The sequence below is a fragment of the Sinohyriopsis cumingii genome, chromosome 2, assembly GCF_028554795.1.
Source record: "Sinohyriopsis cumingii isolate HCF-2022 chromosome 2, ASM2855479v2, whole genome shotgun sequence".
Taxonomy (NCBI): domain Eukaryota; kingdom Metazoa; phylum Mollusca; class Bivalvia; order Unionida; family Unionidae; genus Sinohyriopsis; species Sinohyriopsis cumingii.
Window position 1 is genome coordinate 129,637,811 of NC_142962.1, and position 14,613 is coordinate 129,652,423.

Below are 14,613 nucleotides of genomic sequence, written 5' to 3' on the forward strand. Positions count from 1 at the left end.
TCTGAAAGTGCAATGAATGAATTACCAAATATATAAAATGTAAAAAAAGTTATCGGCTCTTTTTTATACAATTTACCTCTGAAGTTCAGGAAGTGAAAATGACCAAGTAGAGCTAGCACTTTTTTGAAAGGTGCACATTTGAAGTAAGGCCAAGCTGTATACTCTATAACCCATAGTACACCCTTCAATCATACAACAAAATAAAGGGAATTAAAGGTTCTTTGCATTATACCTAAGATATACAAGGTCTTTTTTAAATAGCCAATATAACCGGTGAGGAAAGCTGGTGACATTCTTTTTCTTTAAAATCCTAACCCTATGCAAAATGCGAAACTGTATAGCGCCACCTAACAAAAAAGGAGTTGATCTAGCATTCAGTTTGGTCACCAGAGTGGCCAGCTTGAAAATCTTGTTGGTGGAAAGTCATATCGACATCAACATTTTTTATGATATCTAGTTGTTTCTAAATGAAAATGTGGCCATCTTGAACATTTGTTATATATTCTTCTCCTGAAAGGAAAGTCATACCAAAACAGAATTTTCACCGAAGACTTCTTATAGTGTCTAGTTGGATCTAATTCAGAATGACACCAATCTTACATCTAATATGGCTGCCATGGTGGCCATCTTGAAAATCTTGTTAGTGCTACTCCACTTAATGGTCATATCAATCTGGGGTTTTGGAGACAATAGTTTTGATCTCATTTGTCTTTGATACAGTACAGTTTCTACAACAGCCAGCTTGAAATTCTTGTGATTGCTACTTGTCCTGAATGGATTGTCATATTAGAATAGAATTTTCACCAAAAGATTTCGTATTATGTCTACATGGCTCTGAATGGTACTGATCTGGCACCCAGTTGATCCACCATGGTGATCATTTTGAAAATCTTGTTATCACTGCGTCTGATAAATCGACTGTTTTATCAATATGGGGTTTCACTGAAAGCCTTCCTATGATGTCTGGTTGGTCCTAAATGAAAACTATGCTTATCTTGAATATTCAGTAAGGCACTATGTTTGACCATTTAGAAAATCTTGTTATCATTATTCTTTTTGAGCAATTCAGTTATATCAAAATGTAAATTTTGCCTTAAGACTGACATAATAGTTAGTTCATACTAAAACAAATGATGCTGATTTTACACCCAATATGTACATCATTGCAACCTTCTTGAAAACTTTTTATTGATATTTCCTTAATAGATAGTCCCATTGTCATGGAATTTTCTCTCAAAAACATCTTTTGATCTATAGTTGGTCCAGAATAAAAACAGTGCAGATCTGACACCTAATATATCTGCCATGATATGGTGTTGAAAAATCTTGTTATTGTTACTCCTCCTGAATGGATTACCCAGTTTGGTTTTCACTAAAAGATTTAGGATATCTAGATGGTTGGGAATGAAAATGGTACCCCTGGACAGGCAAATATGGTCCCTTTGATGGCCATCTTGAACATCTCTTGTTTGCCACTCTGCCTTCTTGAAAATTATGTTAACACTTCTCCTCTTGAAGGGGATGCCATATTGAAATGGGGTTTCACTGAAATGCTTTTCACTATATTTGGTTGGTCCTATTTGAGAATGATTCCACTGTAACCTCCCAAAATCAAATCTTAAAATGGCTACTGGTTCTAAATGACCATACCAATATCTGAGATTTTTTAAAAGTCTTGCAATATATAGTTGTTCCTATTTTAAAATGATACTTATCTAACCTCCAAATATTTACCTTCATCAATATCTTTGACATCATTGTATGTTTACTTCTCCAGAATGGGTAGTCTTATCAACATTGGGTTTGACTAACACATTATTATTATAGCAGTATGCAGCTGGTTCTGAAAGAAAAGGGTGTTCATTCAATCACCAAGGTGGCCATCTTGAAAATCTTGTTATCATTACTTGCATGAATGATTGCATTGACATGTGGTTTTCACTAAAACACTTCTTGAAATGAAAATAGTGCAGATCTGACATATCTGTACTCATATCTTTACTTTTGTGAAGGAGGTCTGAAAACCAGACCTAATTGACCTTGGAGTCAAGTCAAAGGTCATTGCTTGCATAATTTCAGTATTTCATTGAGCTTATGAACAAAGTGTCTTGTACATATGCAAGTCAATATTCGCCAGACTTTGTATTTAGTTATATTCCATTGAACAAGTTGATAGTCAAATGGTAAGAAGTGAACCTCAAAAAACTTAAAATTTGACCTTAGAAACCTTTAAAAAAAACCCCAAAATCCAGAAAGAAAAAAAAAACAAAATCCAGAAAGAAAGCCTACAGTTAATAAAAACAACTTAAAATTTGAAAAAAATCGATGAATGGCTCTACCCTGACTGCAAAAAAAATGCTTCTTTCAGTGTTTTTCGTTAAGTTAGCCAGTGGTCAAGAAAGCATACACATTTCTTAGCACTTACATGTATTTGTTAATTATTTATTTTCACTTTATCTTTATTTTAATTTTATTTAGAAACAAAATCAAAGCATCCTTTATTAGATTTTTGATAAATGTTATGCTCACCATGGAGATAATCTTGTTTTAACTAATTTGCGTCTTGTACCACAAAAAAATTAAAACCTTTAAAGAAAACTCAAATAAAACACCACACAAATGTTACAATTTAATTTCACTTCTATCCCTGTAGTCAGCACTGTTAGATGTACTGGTGTGATAACTTAAACAAGCGTGAATGGATTTTTATCACAGCGTGTGGATATATCTGAATAATGCAACTTAATACAGCTTTTAAAATATTAATTTTAGATTTGCGGGAGGTCGTGGGTTCAATCCCCGATCGAGTCATACCAAATACTTATAACGATAGTACTAATAGCTGCCTCGCTTGGCACTCAGCATTAAGAGGTTAGTGTTAGGACTCGTTGGCCTGGTGTCAGGATAATGTGACTGGGTGGGACATCATGCTGCATGTCTGTGGCATGATGTCCCAGTGCTAGACATCACTATAAGCTGCCACACTGCAGACATTGTAGCGATATCACTGAAACATTATTAAAGCTACATTAAACATCCAAATCACACACACTCAGATTTAACCAACATTAGCAAGTGGCTATATCTTGACATTGAAATAAGGTAAATGATTCCTATCCCTGATATCAGGTTCAAGGTTAATGCTCATGATCAAGAATTTTGTTCTGCACTTAAGAGTATTTTGTAACATGTTAGCTCAGACATATATCAAAATATTCATTTATTTTTACCAAATTCTGTATGTTGGGTTTCTGAAGAATATCTTAGAAGTTTCAATACTCAGAAGGTAATAAGAAGAAACAGTCTTGTCTTGGATTCTTAGAAATTCATTTTGGACACTTGAACATCAGTGTCATTGAGGATCTTTTGTTTAATTGATCCTATGCCCTTTATAATCTTCTTCCAATATGGCCACTGATTATGTCATCTGAAAAGGGTCTTTAGGTCCAATCGATCCTGCTACAAAAAGCACACATGTGCACAATCCCTGAGGGTAGTTGATTTGTTTTATTTTCTTATGGTAGCAAATTTATGAAAATGGCCATGTTTGTATACATATATATTTTGTGTTTTCCAGGTGGCACCAGGTTGAATCTGTTCCAGGCCATGGTACAGTCATATCTGTCAATTTTTGGTATAAGGTGAGTCTTACGAATAAAACTGATTTACAAATTAAAAATCCACATACGCTGGACACAGAGTTTCTGAAATACCTTAAACTCATAAGATCATGTTTTTGATTTTGCAGTGCTTATTCCATACATGCCAACCATTACGCTTTTGGCGTAATAATTACGTTTTTTTTTTCCACTAAATTACGCCTTACGCGTATCTGTGTTCGGATTATGCGTTTTCGGTATATCCCCCTCCCCAAAAATTCATAATTTGTTTTCTCATGCAAGTGCCTGTGGACGCCTCTACTCCATTTGCATACAAGCGCTTTTTGACGCCTATACATCGTTCTTATGGAAGCGCCTTTTGACGCCTGCTGTAAACATCAGCCATTTTGAGCGGGTTTTCATAGCGCCACCTTCGGGGAAAACCCTCTTTTAGGTACTACAGTCATTGCTGTGAATGACCATTATGTCAGATTACTTGGTCGCTGTTTATGCTCTGGTTGAAATCAGCTTTTTAAATTAACTGGGTCATATTCTCCACTCTCCAAAATGGAGGTTGCAGATTTCGTTCATTACTTAAGTTTTCAAGATTAGAATTGCAACAATGAAAGCTTCAATAACTTAGGTAAAGGCTTTGATATTGATGTAGGCAACAATTAGTTTTTATAAATTATCAAATTCAGCTGACTTAGTGATGTAGACGCAGACAAAGAACTTGTAAATTTCGAGTATGAGAAATGGCAGCTCGAATTCTCTCAAGATTTTCAAACACATAAAAAATTCTTCTGTGAGAAGTAATTACACAGCTATAATGATCAGACTTTACTCTACAAAATTTCCATGCATAATAGATGTTTACCAAAAATGTAAAATGGTTAAAATTGCTGTTAAATGTAATATACATTGCACTGCTTAACAGTTAACAGGCAGGCCTATGTGTATGGAGTCAAATAGGTAACAGGTTTTCTGTTTATAGCGCACTGAAAGTGCAAACTTTGCTACGTGTGTATCGAAGAGCTAAATAGCCATACACTCTTTTTAGAGTCTGTGTAAGAGACTCTGACAACAAAAAGGGCAAAGTTTGAGTGCTCTTCTTTCATTACCAGAATTAACAGTAGATTCCACTGGAGAAACCATTTTTTTTATTGCTTGATAATGCTTTGAATAAACATAACTGTGAGAGATTGTTAAGTATTGTTAACAAAAATAAAACTGAATTCAGATCCAGGCTCAGTAACCCAGCACTTAGTGCTCTATTACTGTGCATAGCAATCATAGTCTCAGCTGGTACAAAGTGTTTTGAAATGCAATACGAGAGTCTTTTTAAAGCTCAAAAGTGTTATATACGAAAACTTGAAGCAGTAATTGATATTAAAAGTCCAGAGGAATCAATAAATCATTTTGTACATATGCTCATTGAATTTTTATCATGTTATATGTGGATTACTCTTTTTCTGCTTGGATTACTCTTTTTGTCCACTTGGATTACACTTTTTCCTCACCAAGGGTTGGCATGTATGTTATTCAAAAATGTTTTGTTTTTATTTGTTATTTACACTCATAACATTCCTACACAATGTTACTTCTGGAGACCATTAAATAACTGCACATATACAGTAGCTACTTGTCCATTCTGATGTCATAATTAGATTTAAAATGTGGAAAGGCGTAACCAGTCTGATGAACTTTACTCAGGTCATGCCTCCACATATTGATTTAAGTAAGTCAACTTAAATTATTCCAATAGATGATGAAAATATAAATATTTTTAGAGATATTCAAAAGTATAACTTTAAAAATAAATAACTTAAAGCTGTACATGTAATAACAACAATAATAATAAATCACATTCAACTGCAGTTTAACCCATAAAGAAAATTAGAATAAAATATACGTGTACATTTTTTTGTAAAAGCAGTTTCTGGTCTTAAGGCCAAGGGAGCTTATGGTATGTTGCTGCACCTGGCATGTGTCATACATTGTAAATCCATCCATTGATAATTGCTTGCTACCACTGAAATAAGTGTTTATATCATCAACATCTCTGACAAGTTTGAAAATGAGCATGTTCCAAGTATATTAATGAAATGATCTTGCAGCTGATTGGCTAACCTTGTTACCACTCTGGAGGTCATATTTCTGATTGATTTTGATTAAGCTAGTAATATATTCTTATATCATTAGGATCACAGAAGAGTTAGAGAGCAATATCCATACATATTAATTAGATGACCTTGCATCTGATTGGCTGAGTTTGTTGCCACCCTTGAGACGATAGTTTTGATCTCATTTTCATTGAACTTGGAATATATGTTTATATCACAAAGATCTCGGATGAGATCAAGATGTGGTTTTGCATCTGATTAGCTGAGCTTGTTACTCTCTCAGGAAACCGTGTTTCTGATCTGATTTGATAAAACTTGTAGCGTGGGCTGTTCTTATCAAGCTCTTGGATGAGGTTGATAATGAGTGAGATCCATGCATATTAATGAAATTATCTTGCATCTGATGGATTGACCATTGTTACTGTGCTGGAGGTCATATTTCTGATCTGAATTTAATCAAATTTGGAATATATTTTATATTATTAGGATAGATGAAGAGTTTGAAAATGGGTGAGATCTGTGCATACTAATGTGGTAATCTTGTTTCAGACTGGATGGGTTAAGTAATGAGATCCACGCATATTATTAAGATAATTTTGCATATGATTGGTTGACCTTGTTACCATATGAAGGTCTGAGTTCTGATCTGACTTTGATCAAGTATAGAATATAAACATATCATCAATATCTCAGATGGGTCTGGTAATTTGCATGTGATTGGGCGAGCTTGTTACCATTATCTGTGATCTGATTCTGATAAAACTTGGAATGTGTGATTCTGTCATCAGGATCTTATTCGTTTTAAGTAATGAGTAAAATTGATGCATATTAATGAGCCAGTTTTGCATGTGATTGTCAGAACTTGTGACTCTTGAAGCAATAGTTTTGAGCTTTGGTGTTTATTACCATCAAGAGCTTGGATGACTTTGGTAAAGATTAGGAGATAGTGCATATTAATTATCCAGTCATCTTTAGATATAATTTTTGGCAAGATTAGATATAGTAAAATTGGCAAAACCAGCACAATATAATGTTAGGAAAATAGTTTACATAGGATGTATTCTTCCACTACTATATAACCATGCTTAGTGAAATAGTCAGCTCTTCAGATATGTAAGCCAGTTGAGTGACATCAGGCCCACTTGGCCCTTTGTTTTATTATCAAAGAGGCTTGTTTTCTGTTGATATTCAGTGAAACATGTACATTACAGAAAAAATACTTTTAATTTGTCATTGGCTTTTCATACATGTTTATTGTGTGATACAGGCAGGGCCTACAGAAAAAGTGGAGTATCCATTGAAGGCCCACCAGAGGGTTGCAATGACACGTAACATAGAAAAGATGATCATCCAGGCTCTGAATGATCCAAATGAGGTTTGAATTTTACATCCTTCCATTTCTCTTCACGCTTCTCTTGACTAAGACATACTGTATAAACTGGCATATTGTAAGTTGGATCCAATTGAAAACTGCATATACCCATATCTGCATAATGTGTCAACAGATCTGGATCTAAGTTAAGATTAATGAGTAGAACAAACAACATATACCCTTTACCTGCCAGTGCATTATGCAATGGCAAATCAGGGTCTGTGTCATTTACAGTTTGACCTGAATTTTAAGCAAGTTAATACGTTGATGCAAATTCATTTATTTTTGTGGGTATCTGTTTCTGTTGTTGTGTGAAAAGGATATTTTTGGTGGTAATTATATTAAAATTGCAGAAGTGATCCTGATGTTTATAAAAAAGAATCATTGTTGAATCTTTAAATTTATGTTTTATAGGTACCACAACATCCATATAAATGTATTGAAAAATAGTGACTTTACGGTAGTTATCTCAATGTTACCAATAACTTGTTTATCATTATACATTCCTCAGATTTTAACGGTGTTACTGTGATTCATAATATTATAGTGGTGGCATTACATTATTTTATAGCTAGCAAATTTGGCAACTTGTGTCATAAAATTGTCTTGATTTAGATTCATTACTGTACTGTACTGATCTGAACAAGATCTGTAAATTTTGGAAGATTTTTTGCACTGAAAAATGAGAATTGTTCCCAAGTTAATAACTATTTAATCAAGGCAAATTTCAGGAACAATGGATAGCTGTTCAAACTGACAGTAAAATGTCTGGTACATTTAATGATGATCAAAACTGAGGATGTGTGTACAATTAATATCTCTATACCTCTCTATCGATAACTCGTGCACAATGGGGTCCACAAACATAGACCACACTATAAGTGAGGCACAAGTTACCAAGGGACGTCCAGTAATTGAAAAAAATCACTTTGACATCGAGAAAACGGGGTTGGTGGGTTTAGGGAACTGGGCTGTTATTAACTGAATCCTCATTTTACAAACATGACCATAATAATTTTTAATAATGCACTTTTTCTAATTAAGTTGTTCGTTATTCTATTTAAACAACATTTATTTTCAAAATCTCCAACGTATGAAAGATTGTTCCAGCTGGCTTCAACATCCATCACGTGTAAGCAAAAAGATCTGTGTATTAATTCTCTACTTTTTGTTTTCTTGATGAGTCTAGTTCCCTTAATGTTGTTTGCTATTATCTTGCCAAATCGGGAGTCCCCAGAGCACGGAACTAGACTAACTATTGATACACCACCAAACAAGATTCCTTTTTTTTTTCAAAAACATGCGACATTTATTTCGTGAGACAATTGTCTACGTTGAAACTCAATTTTTGTATTGCTCAATTAGTAGAAAATTGATGTCGTGATTTCATTGGAATTAATAATGAAACTTCTTATCATCCTTGAGGATATCTCTAAGTGTCAGTTCAAGAATTCTCTAAAACTTGCTTACCCACAATGGTCCGTATCTGTGAAATCAAGCTCATTATTTTACAAAGTATTCATTTCGCTTGGCTGCCTTGTTATCTTTGATCACAGTTGTGAAAGAATCGGTTAATTTAAGGTAGTTTCTGGTACATACACAATAACATTTATAAGTGTTCAATTAATCAAATGAAGTGAGATCACCTGACATAAGACTGGGGCTGCTAAATTTTAAGTCTTTAGGATTTTTGTGCCTTTTAGCTTTTCTTTCATTCCACCTCCTTTATTTGATTCAAAAGACATAATTAACGTGATAATACAAAGGAGGCTAGCTTTCAATTTAGTGCAGCAATACAACAAATACTTCCAGAAGTCGGTTATCAAAACACAGTTGGCACTTAATTAGGTTCTCAGAGAAATGCTCGCGGACATAGCTGTTATGGTAGATTGATGCATTTTACGTTTAAGTACAAGAGGACACATTGCATTTATGATGATTACACTTAAAAGGAACTAAAAGATAGAACTAAAACACAAATTTCAATTGATAACAAAATTATTTAATTTGTATTTATTTATTAAAGTATTGCATCCACTCAGCATGAGTGACATTTTCATTGATCGAAATTTTCTTAAGTATCGTTAATTGCAGTGTACTAGGAATGTCTTTTGGAAAGAAAATGTAAAAAATTGTATGACCTATTTTCAAATTTGATATTTCATGTTGATTAAAATTTCCAGGTCCTATCTACCGTTTTCGATGATAAAACAAGCGATACATCAAAGTTTCCATTAACAATTTTGATCGCCATTTTGTTCAAGTTCAACAATTGGGATCAGTTTGGGGTATTTTCTGGCTTAAAAAATGGGATCCACGCCTGACCCTGCGTTACAAGCAGGTTTGCGAGTTATCGAGGGAGTGGGGTATGTATTTATTTGCATGTGGCTCAATTCATGCAGGCATTTATTTTGCAGGTGGTTACCATCATGCAGGCTTTTATTTTGAAGATGGCTTCATTCATGCAGGTATCTATTTTGCAGGTGGCTCCACTCATGCAGGCATCTATTTTGCAGGTGGCCCCATTCATGCAGACATTTTGCAGGTGACTCCATTCATGCAGGTATTTATTGTTTATTTTGCAGGTGGCTCCATTTATGCAGGCAATGGTTTTGGGCAGGTATACTTAGAGACCTTCATCCAGTTTCCTGTTTGATATCTGCTACAGCAGTTTTACAATATGTGCCAAATGAATCCAAGGTCTGGCTTCAAATGAAGGTTCCATTTAATCTACCAGTAGAGGGACAGAATCATGGTTAACAATCCCAATCCATCTCATGGAGTACCTGTGCATTGTTTGTGATAATCAGTGTTACACTGATTGCATGTTTATTTGGTTCTTTAGATTATGAGACTTGACTGATAAAAACAGCCGACATAGCTGTTCTTTCTGTAAAGAATTAACATGCTGAGTGGGATTTATGCTTTTAAGCTAGTAATTCTTTCCTAGTATATGGAATTACTGGTCAGTTTTGCAGTTCTTGAATGTACCATATGACAAGATAACATGCATCTACTGTTATGTAATCATATGTCTTGAATATGTAAGAATGCTAAGTTACATATCATATGCCTTAAATGTGTAATAATGTTATGCACCATGCATAATATAAGAGTCTTCTCACGACAATCCAGGCATTTTCATAGCTTGAATTTAAGCATGAGGTGTTGTGTGATGAAGTTATTGACTCTTATATGACCATTTTTAGCTTGAAGGGATTTTCCTCCAAAGCCTGTCTGCTCTTCTGTTACTAAGAATAGTATTAATTTGTAATATTAAAGCACTTGTTTTATTTTAACTTTTGTTAGCCTTGAAAAGTTGGTTAAAATATGTAAAGGGACATAAATTGTAATCCAAAGGAGAAATGATTATTATTAGAGTGGCTATCTCCCTTGATATAGATTGTTTCTATGCAGTACTTAACAACAACACAAAATCTCATTAGAGGTAACTGCTGAAATATTTTCTGTAAATTTTGTTTTGAAATCTTCAGTTTGGTTCTTTGTTAAGAAAGTTAGAGATTTAAAATGTATAATTCAGTTTTCATGTTTAGAGGAATATTTGCTTATGATCGTAAAAATGAGCATGATTATAATATTTTATAATTTATTCTCATACCTTGTGAATCAAATTCTCTAAGTCATCAGTATTCTTAATACTTTGCTTTTTATGTTTGTTGAATTTGTTTTAAATTTTTGTTTGCTTTTCATTTGTTTTAAAACCATATTTGACATATTTATGGAATATGAGACTTTTCACACTCATACAATGCACTCTATTTATTTATAGCTTCACCAGTGCTTTGGTAGAGGGTGGAACAATAGTTATTTGAGTGGTAACTAATTGTTTAAGTACAAGAGTTTTTTTCAAAATGATATACTTTACAGACATATCTGTTGACTACATCGTTTAATTTGTACAAGCCTGTTAAATATTATATATTGTTATCATTTTGCCATGGTATAGTTTTGAAAATTCTTCTTCACAAATAGACAAATAATAAAATATGGAAAGTTTGTACAGGACTTACATATTTTGTTGTTAAATAGTTGCTATTTTAATTCTTTCAGTAGGTCAAATCTGAGATAATTTTGAGATAAGTAGGTCAAATCTGTGATAATTTTGAGATAAGTAGGTCAAATCTGAGATCATTTTGAGATAAGTAGGTCAAATCTGTGATAATTTTGAGATAAGTAGATATTTAGCAGTAGGTTTGCTTCTCATAATACTTATAAAATTCACTGTGTTACATAAGCTGTTGACAAATCAAATAAAGTATAGGGGCCAGACTATTTACATTTACACAGGAAATATTGTCTTGTTTGATTGCATACACACAAGGAAATTTGTCTCCTGCGAAAATTTTGATAAGGGCTGATTTATTTACATAGAAAGAATTTGTACCTCTGTTCTCCTTATATCAGTTTTGTTAATTTCTCTCTGTAAATTATAATTAAGAGACATTATAACGTGCATGTTCTAATGTACTTGATAATTGTGTGTTATATGGGTGAAACTTGACAACATTGCTTTCCTTTGAGACACCAATACTAGGTTCTCATCATAGACATAAAATATGTCGACCCTCTGTTCATTCCATGCAGGTGTTACCATGTCAATTTCAAATAAGTAGCTGTGTTGTACAGACCATTCACTGCCCAAGTACCACAGCTAGATGTCAATCTTGACGGGTTAGAAGCATGTATTGAATAAATTTGATGGCTGATGTGGTATGCACTTTGGATGAATGCTTCTTATCAAAGTTAACACTATTTCAACCATTGGTATTATGCATTTGCCTGTTTAGATTCCATTATCAAAGATACCAGTATCTCCAATTTCAGCAGAGTTTCTTTGATGTTTTAAATTAAAATCCCTGCTTGAAAATATGATACCTTTTTTCTTTATGATAAAATAATGTTTTAAGCGACAATTTTTCAACTAATGAAAAAATGCTGTCCTGGTTCTGTTTGTAGTAACTGGTGCATGTGCTATAATTGTTCCTTTAGACTGCCGGAATTTCCTTGAGCAACACATGGTAACATTGACAAGACGACAGTGCTCCTTCTCACCCTAACTTAAGAAACATTATTTTAAAACAAAGAACCATATTCGAGGGTTGAGAACTCACCTCAGAACCAGTAGTAGACATGAACAAAGATGGCAGAACATGACAAGTGTTGATCTGCTGTATGTTTTTTTGTTCCAAGATCAACTGAAGTTGTTGGGTTATCATGCTCAGGAAAAAATCAGAACAAATGAGAATGTTGTTTTTGGTGTTTGTGTGAAATCCAAGAACAGGTCACCAGTATACAGAAGGTGTACCAGTCTATTGGGAAAGTGGCATCCAGTAAAACGCAACAGAGAAAGAAAACATTAAAAACAACAGCCAACACTATTTGGAATAGTATTCGAGTTTGTTTCCTACATTCAGAAAGTAACAACGTTTATGCATTTTGTAAGGTCTGTGCAAGTTACAAAAAAAGATCTAGAACGTGGAGGAAGGTCTGATATATAGATACATGTTTAAACTTGAAAAAACATGGAGATCTTTTGAAAGCATGTAAAGCAACACACAGAATGTAATAAGTTTTCCCTGCATATTTATTCCAGTTTTTGAGTTATTACACATGCACACACACACACACTAATAATATGGTGAATAACAAACCCTCCAGATGCACTGGATCCAATATAATGGTCTGGTTTGTCATTGTTCATTGCATACCTATAATAAAACATGCATATTTATAAGTTGGACAATTTGTTTTTACTTCTACTTTCTCTTTTGTAAATAGAATAAATAAACATCATGCAGACTTGTGTATATTCATTTCCTTTTCCGTTCATTACATGTTTTGTTTCGTTCTTTTTGTTTGTTATGCCTCTAAGAAGAGGTCATTATGACCTCAGAGCTATGAGGCTGGTTATGTGTGTGTGTGTGTGTGTGTGTGTGTGTATATATATATATATATATATATATATATATATATATATACATACATACATATACACACACAAACACAAACAAAACAGTTTCAAGCTAAACAAGTTCTTTATCAGGGGAAGAAAGAACTCGCTACCACATAACAAATACTAAACTCAAATCCAAGAGAAATTCATGTTTAAAGGATGGGGTAAAATTTACAACCAAGGGTTAAAAAATGGAATAAAGCATTTTTTAAAGTTGTCATAAAATGGGTAAACTACGTCTGTTTTGAGCTGCCATCAGCCCAACAAAGTTGTAAAACAAAAGTGAAAGATTATGTGTACACACACACACACAGAGGACATGCATCTGTTAGAATTCCAGGTAAATTAATGACACCTCCCTAAAAATAATTTGTATAGACCCTTCCCCTAACCCCAACCAATTTATGAGGTTAGAAGTTGGCACTCACACCTGCCCATCACAGCTGATATAAATATTTATTTTATCTGTGATACTTTGTGCATTTCTGATGAAGAGCATTGATATCATATAGCCTCCTCAACATGCATAACAGCTAAAAAGCCATACTGACATGTACAAAAATACATATGTAACACTTAATTTCTGCACTGATCTGCGATTAACACCTCTGTTAACTGAAAAGCCCACATGCCCTGCCTACACTGATGTGGGACTAATTTAATACTGTACCAATTTGTCGGTTTGCTACTGTGGCCAATCAGGTGTACCTCCTATATTAATTTCAGATACATTTACTTCAAAATGACTGAAATACCTTCCAAATTATAACACTCTTGCATTGATATGGCAAAACATGTAAAATTGTTAAGAATGCTAAAAATTTATTATATAAACTAGATTCATTAAAAAAATTTAAGATTTTCTTTGGTAGTACATCTAAAGATGTTATTTACCCCAAGCTTTACGTGTATAGGTAATTTTGAAAACCATGACATATTGATCAAAAGGAGACCAGTGTCTAGTATTATACATGCTGCAACATTTCTACAAAGTATAAAACCTTATGACAAAAAGGCAAATCTACCTCTGATGTGAATTAACCATATATTTCCTATGGATTTACCATGTTGTAGTTGCATCTGCAATGTTAACATTATCCCCAGTAAATGTCATCAAATTTGAAACAAACCAACTGGACATAAAGCTTGACCAACATGTTCCATCACTCTTACCTTTCAAAAACTTATTTTTTTCCTAATAAACTCAAAGAAATAATTTTAAAGATCACTTCTACAAAACTCAGTGCGTGTGTGTGTAATCTGGATTTTAACATAGCTTTAACAATTTTTCAGTCCTATCACTATGAGATCTTCAGTGTGGCAGTTTATAGTGATGTCTAGCACTGGGACCTCATGTTGCAGACATGTAGTATGATGTCCAACCCAGTCACATTATTCTGAGACCAGGCCATCCAGTCCTAACACTAACCTGTTAATGCTGAGCGCCTAGTGAAACAGCTGCTAGTACCATTTTTATAAGTCTATAAAATTGAAAATTTGTAGCTTATAATTCTTCAAAGTGACATTGGGGTATAGTTATATGGA

At 33.7% G+C, this 14,613-nt stretch overlaps 1 protein-coding gene across 4 annotated transcripts in view; it reads left to right on the plus strand.

Annotated features, from left to right (window-relative positions):
• Nucleotides 1-12,922, plus strand: part of LOC149805823 (hypoxia-inducible factor 1-alpha inhibitor-like) — a 28,780-nt gene extending 15,858 nt beyond the window's left edge. For 2 of the 4 annotated variants that reach the window (XM_089950533.1, XM_089950535.1), the window contains exons 6-8: nt 3,578-3,641; nt 6,990-7,097; nt 9,680-12,922. In XM_089950533.1, the coding sequence (XP_089806659.1) occupies nt 3,578-3,641; nt 6,990-7,097; nt 9,680-9,724 (217 nt within the window). In that variant the 3' untranslated portion in view covers nt 9,725-12,922. The remainder of the gene's footprint in view (nt 1-3,577; nt 3,642-6,989; nt 7,098-9,679) is intronic. The other 2 variants (XR_016419799.1, XR_016419798.1) reach the window with 2 other exon arrangements.
• The last annotated feature ends 1,691 nt before the right edge of the window (nt 12,923-14,613 follow it).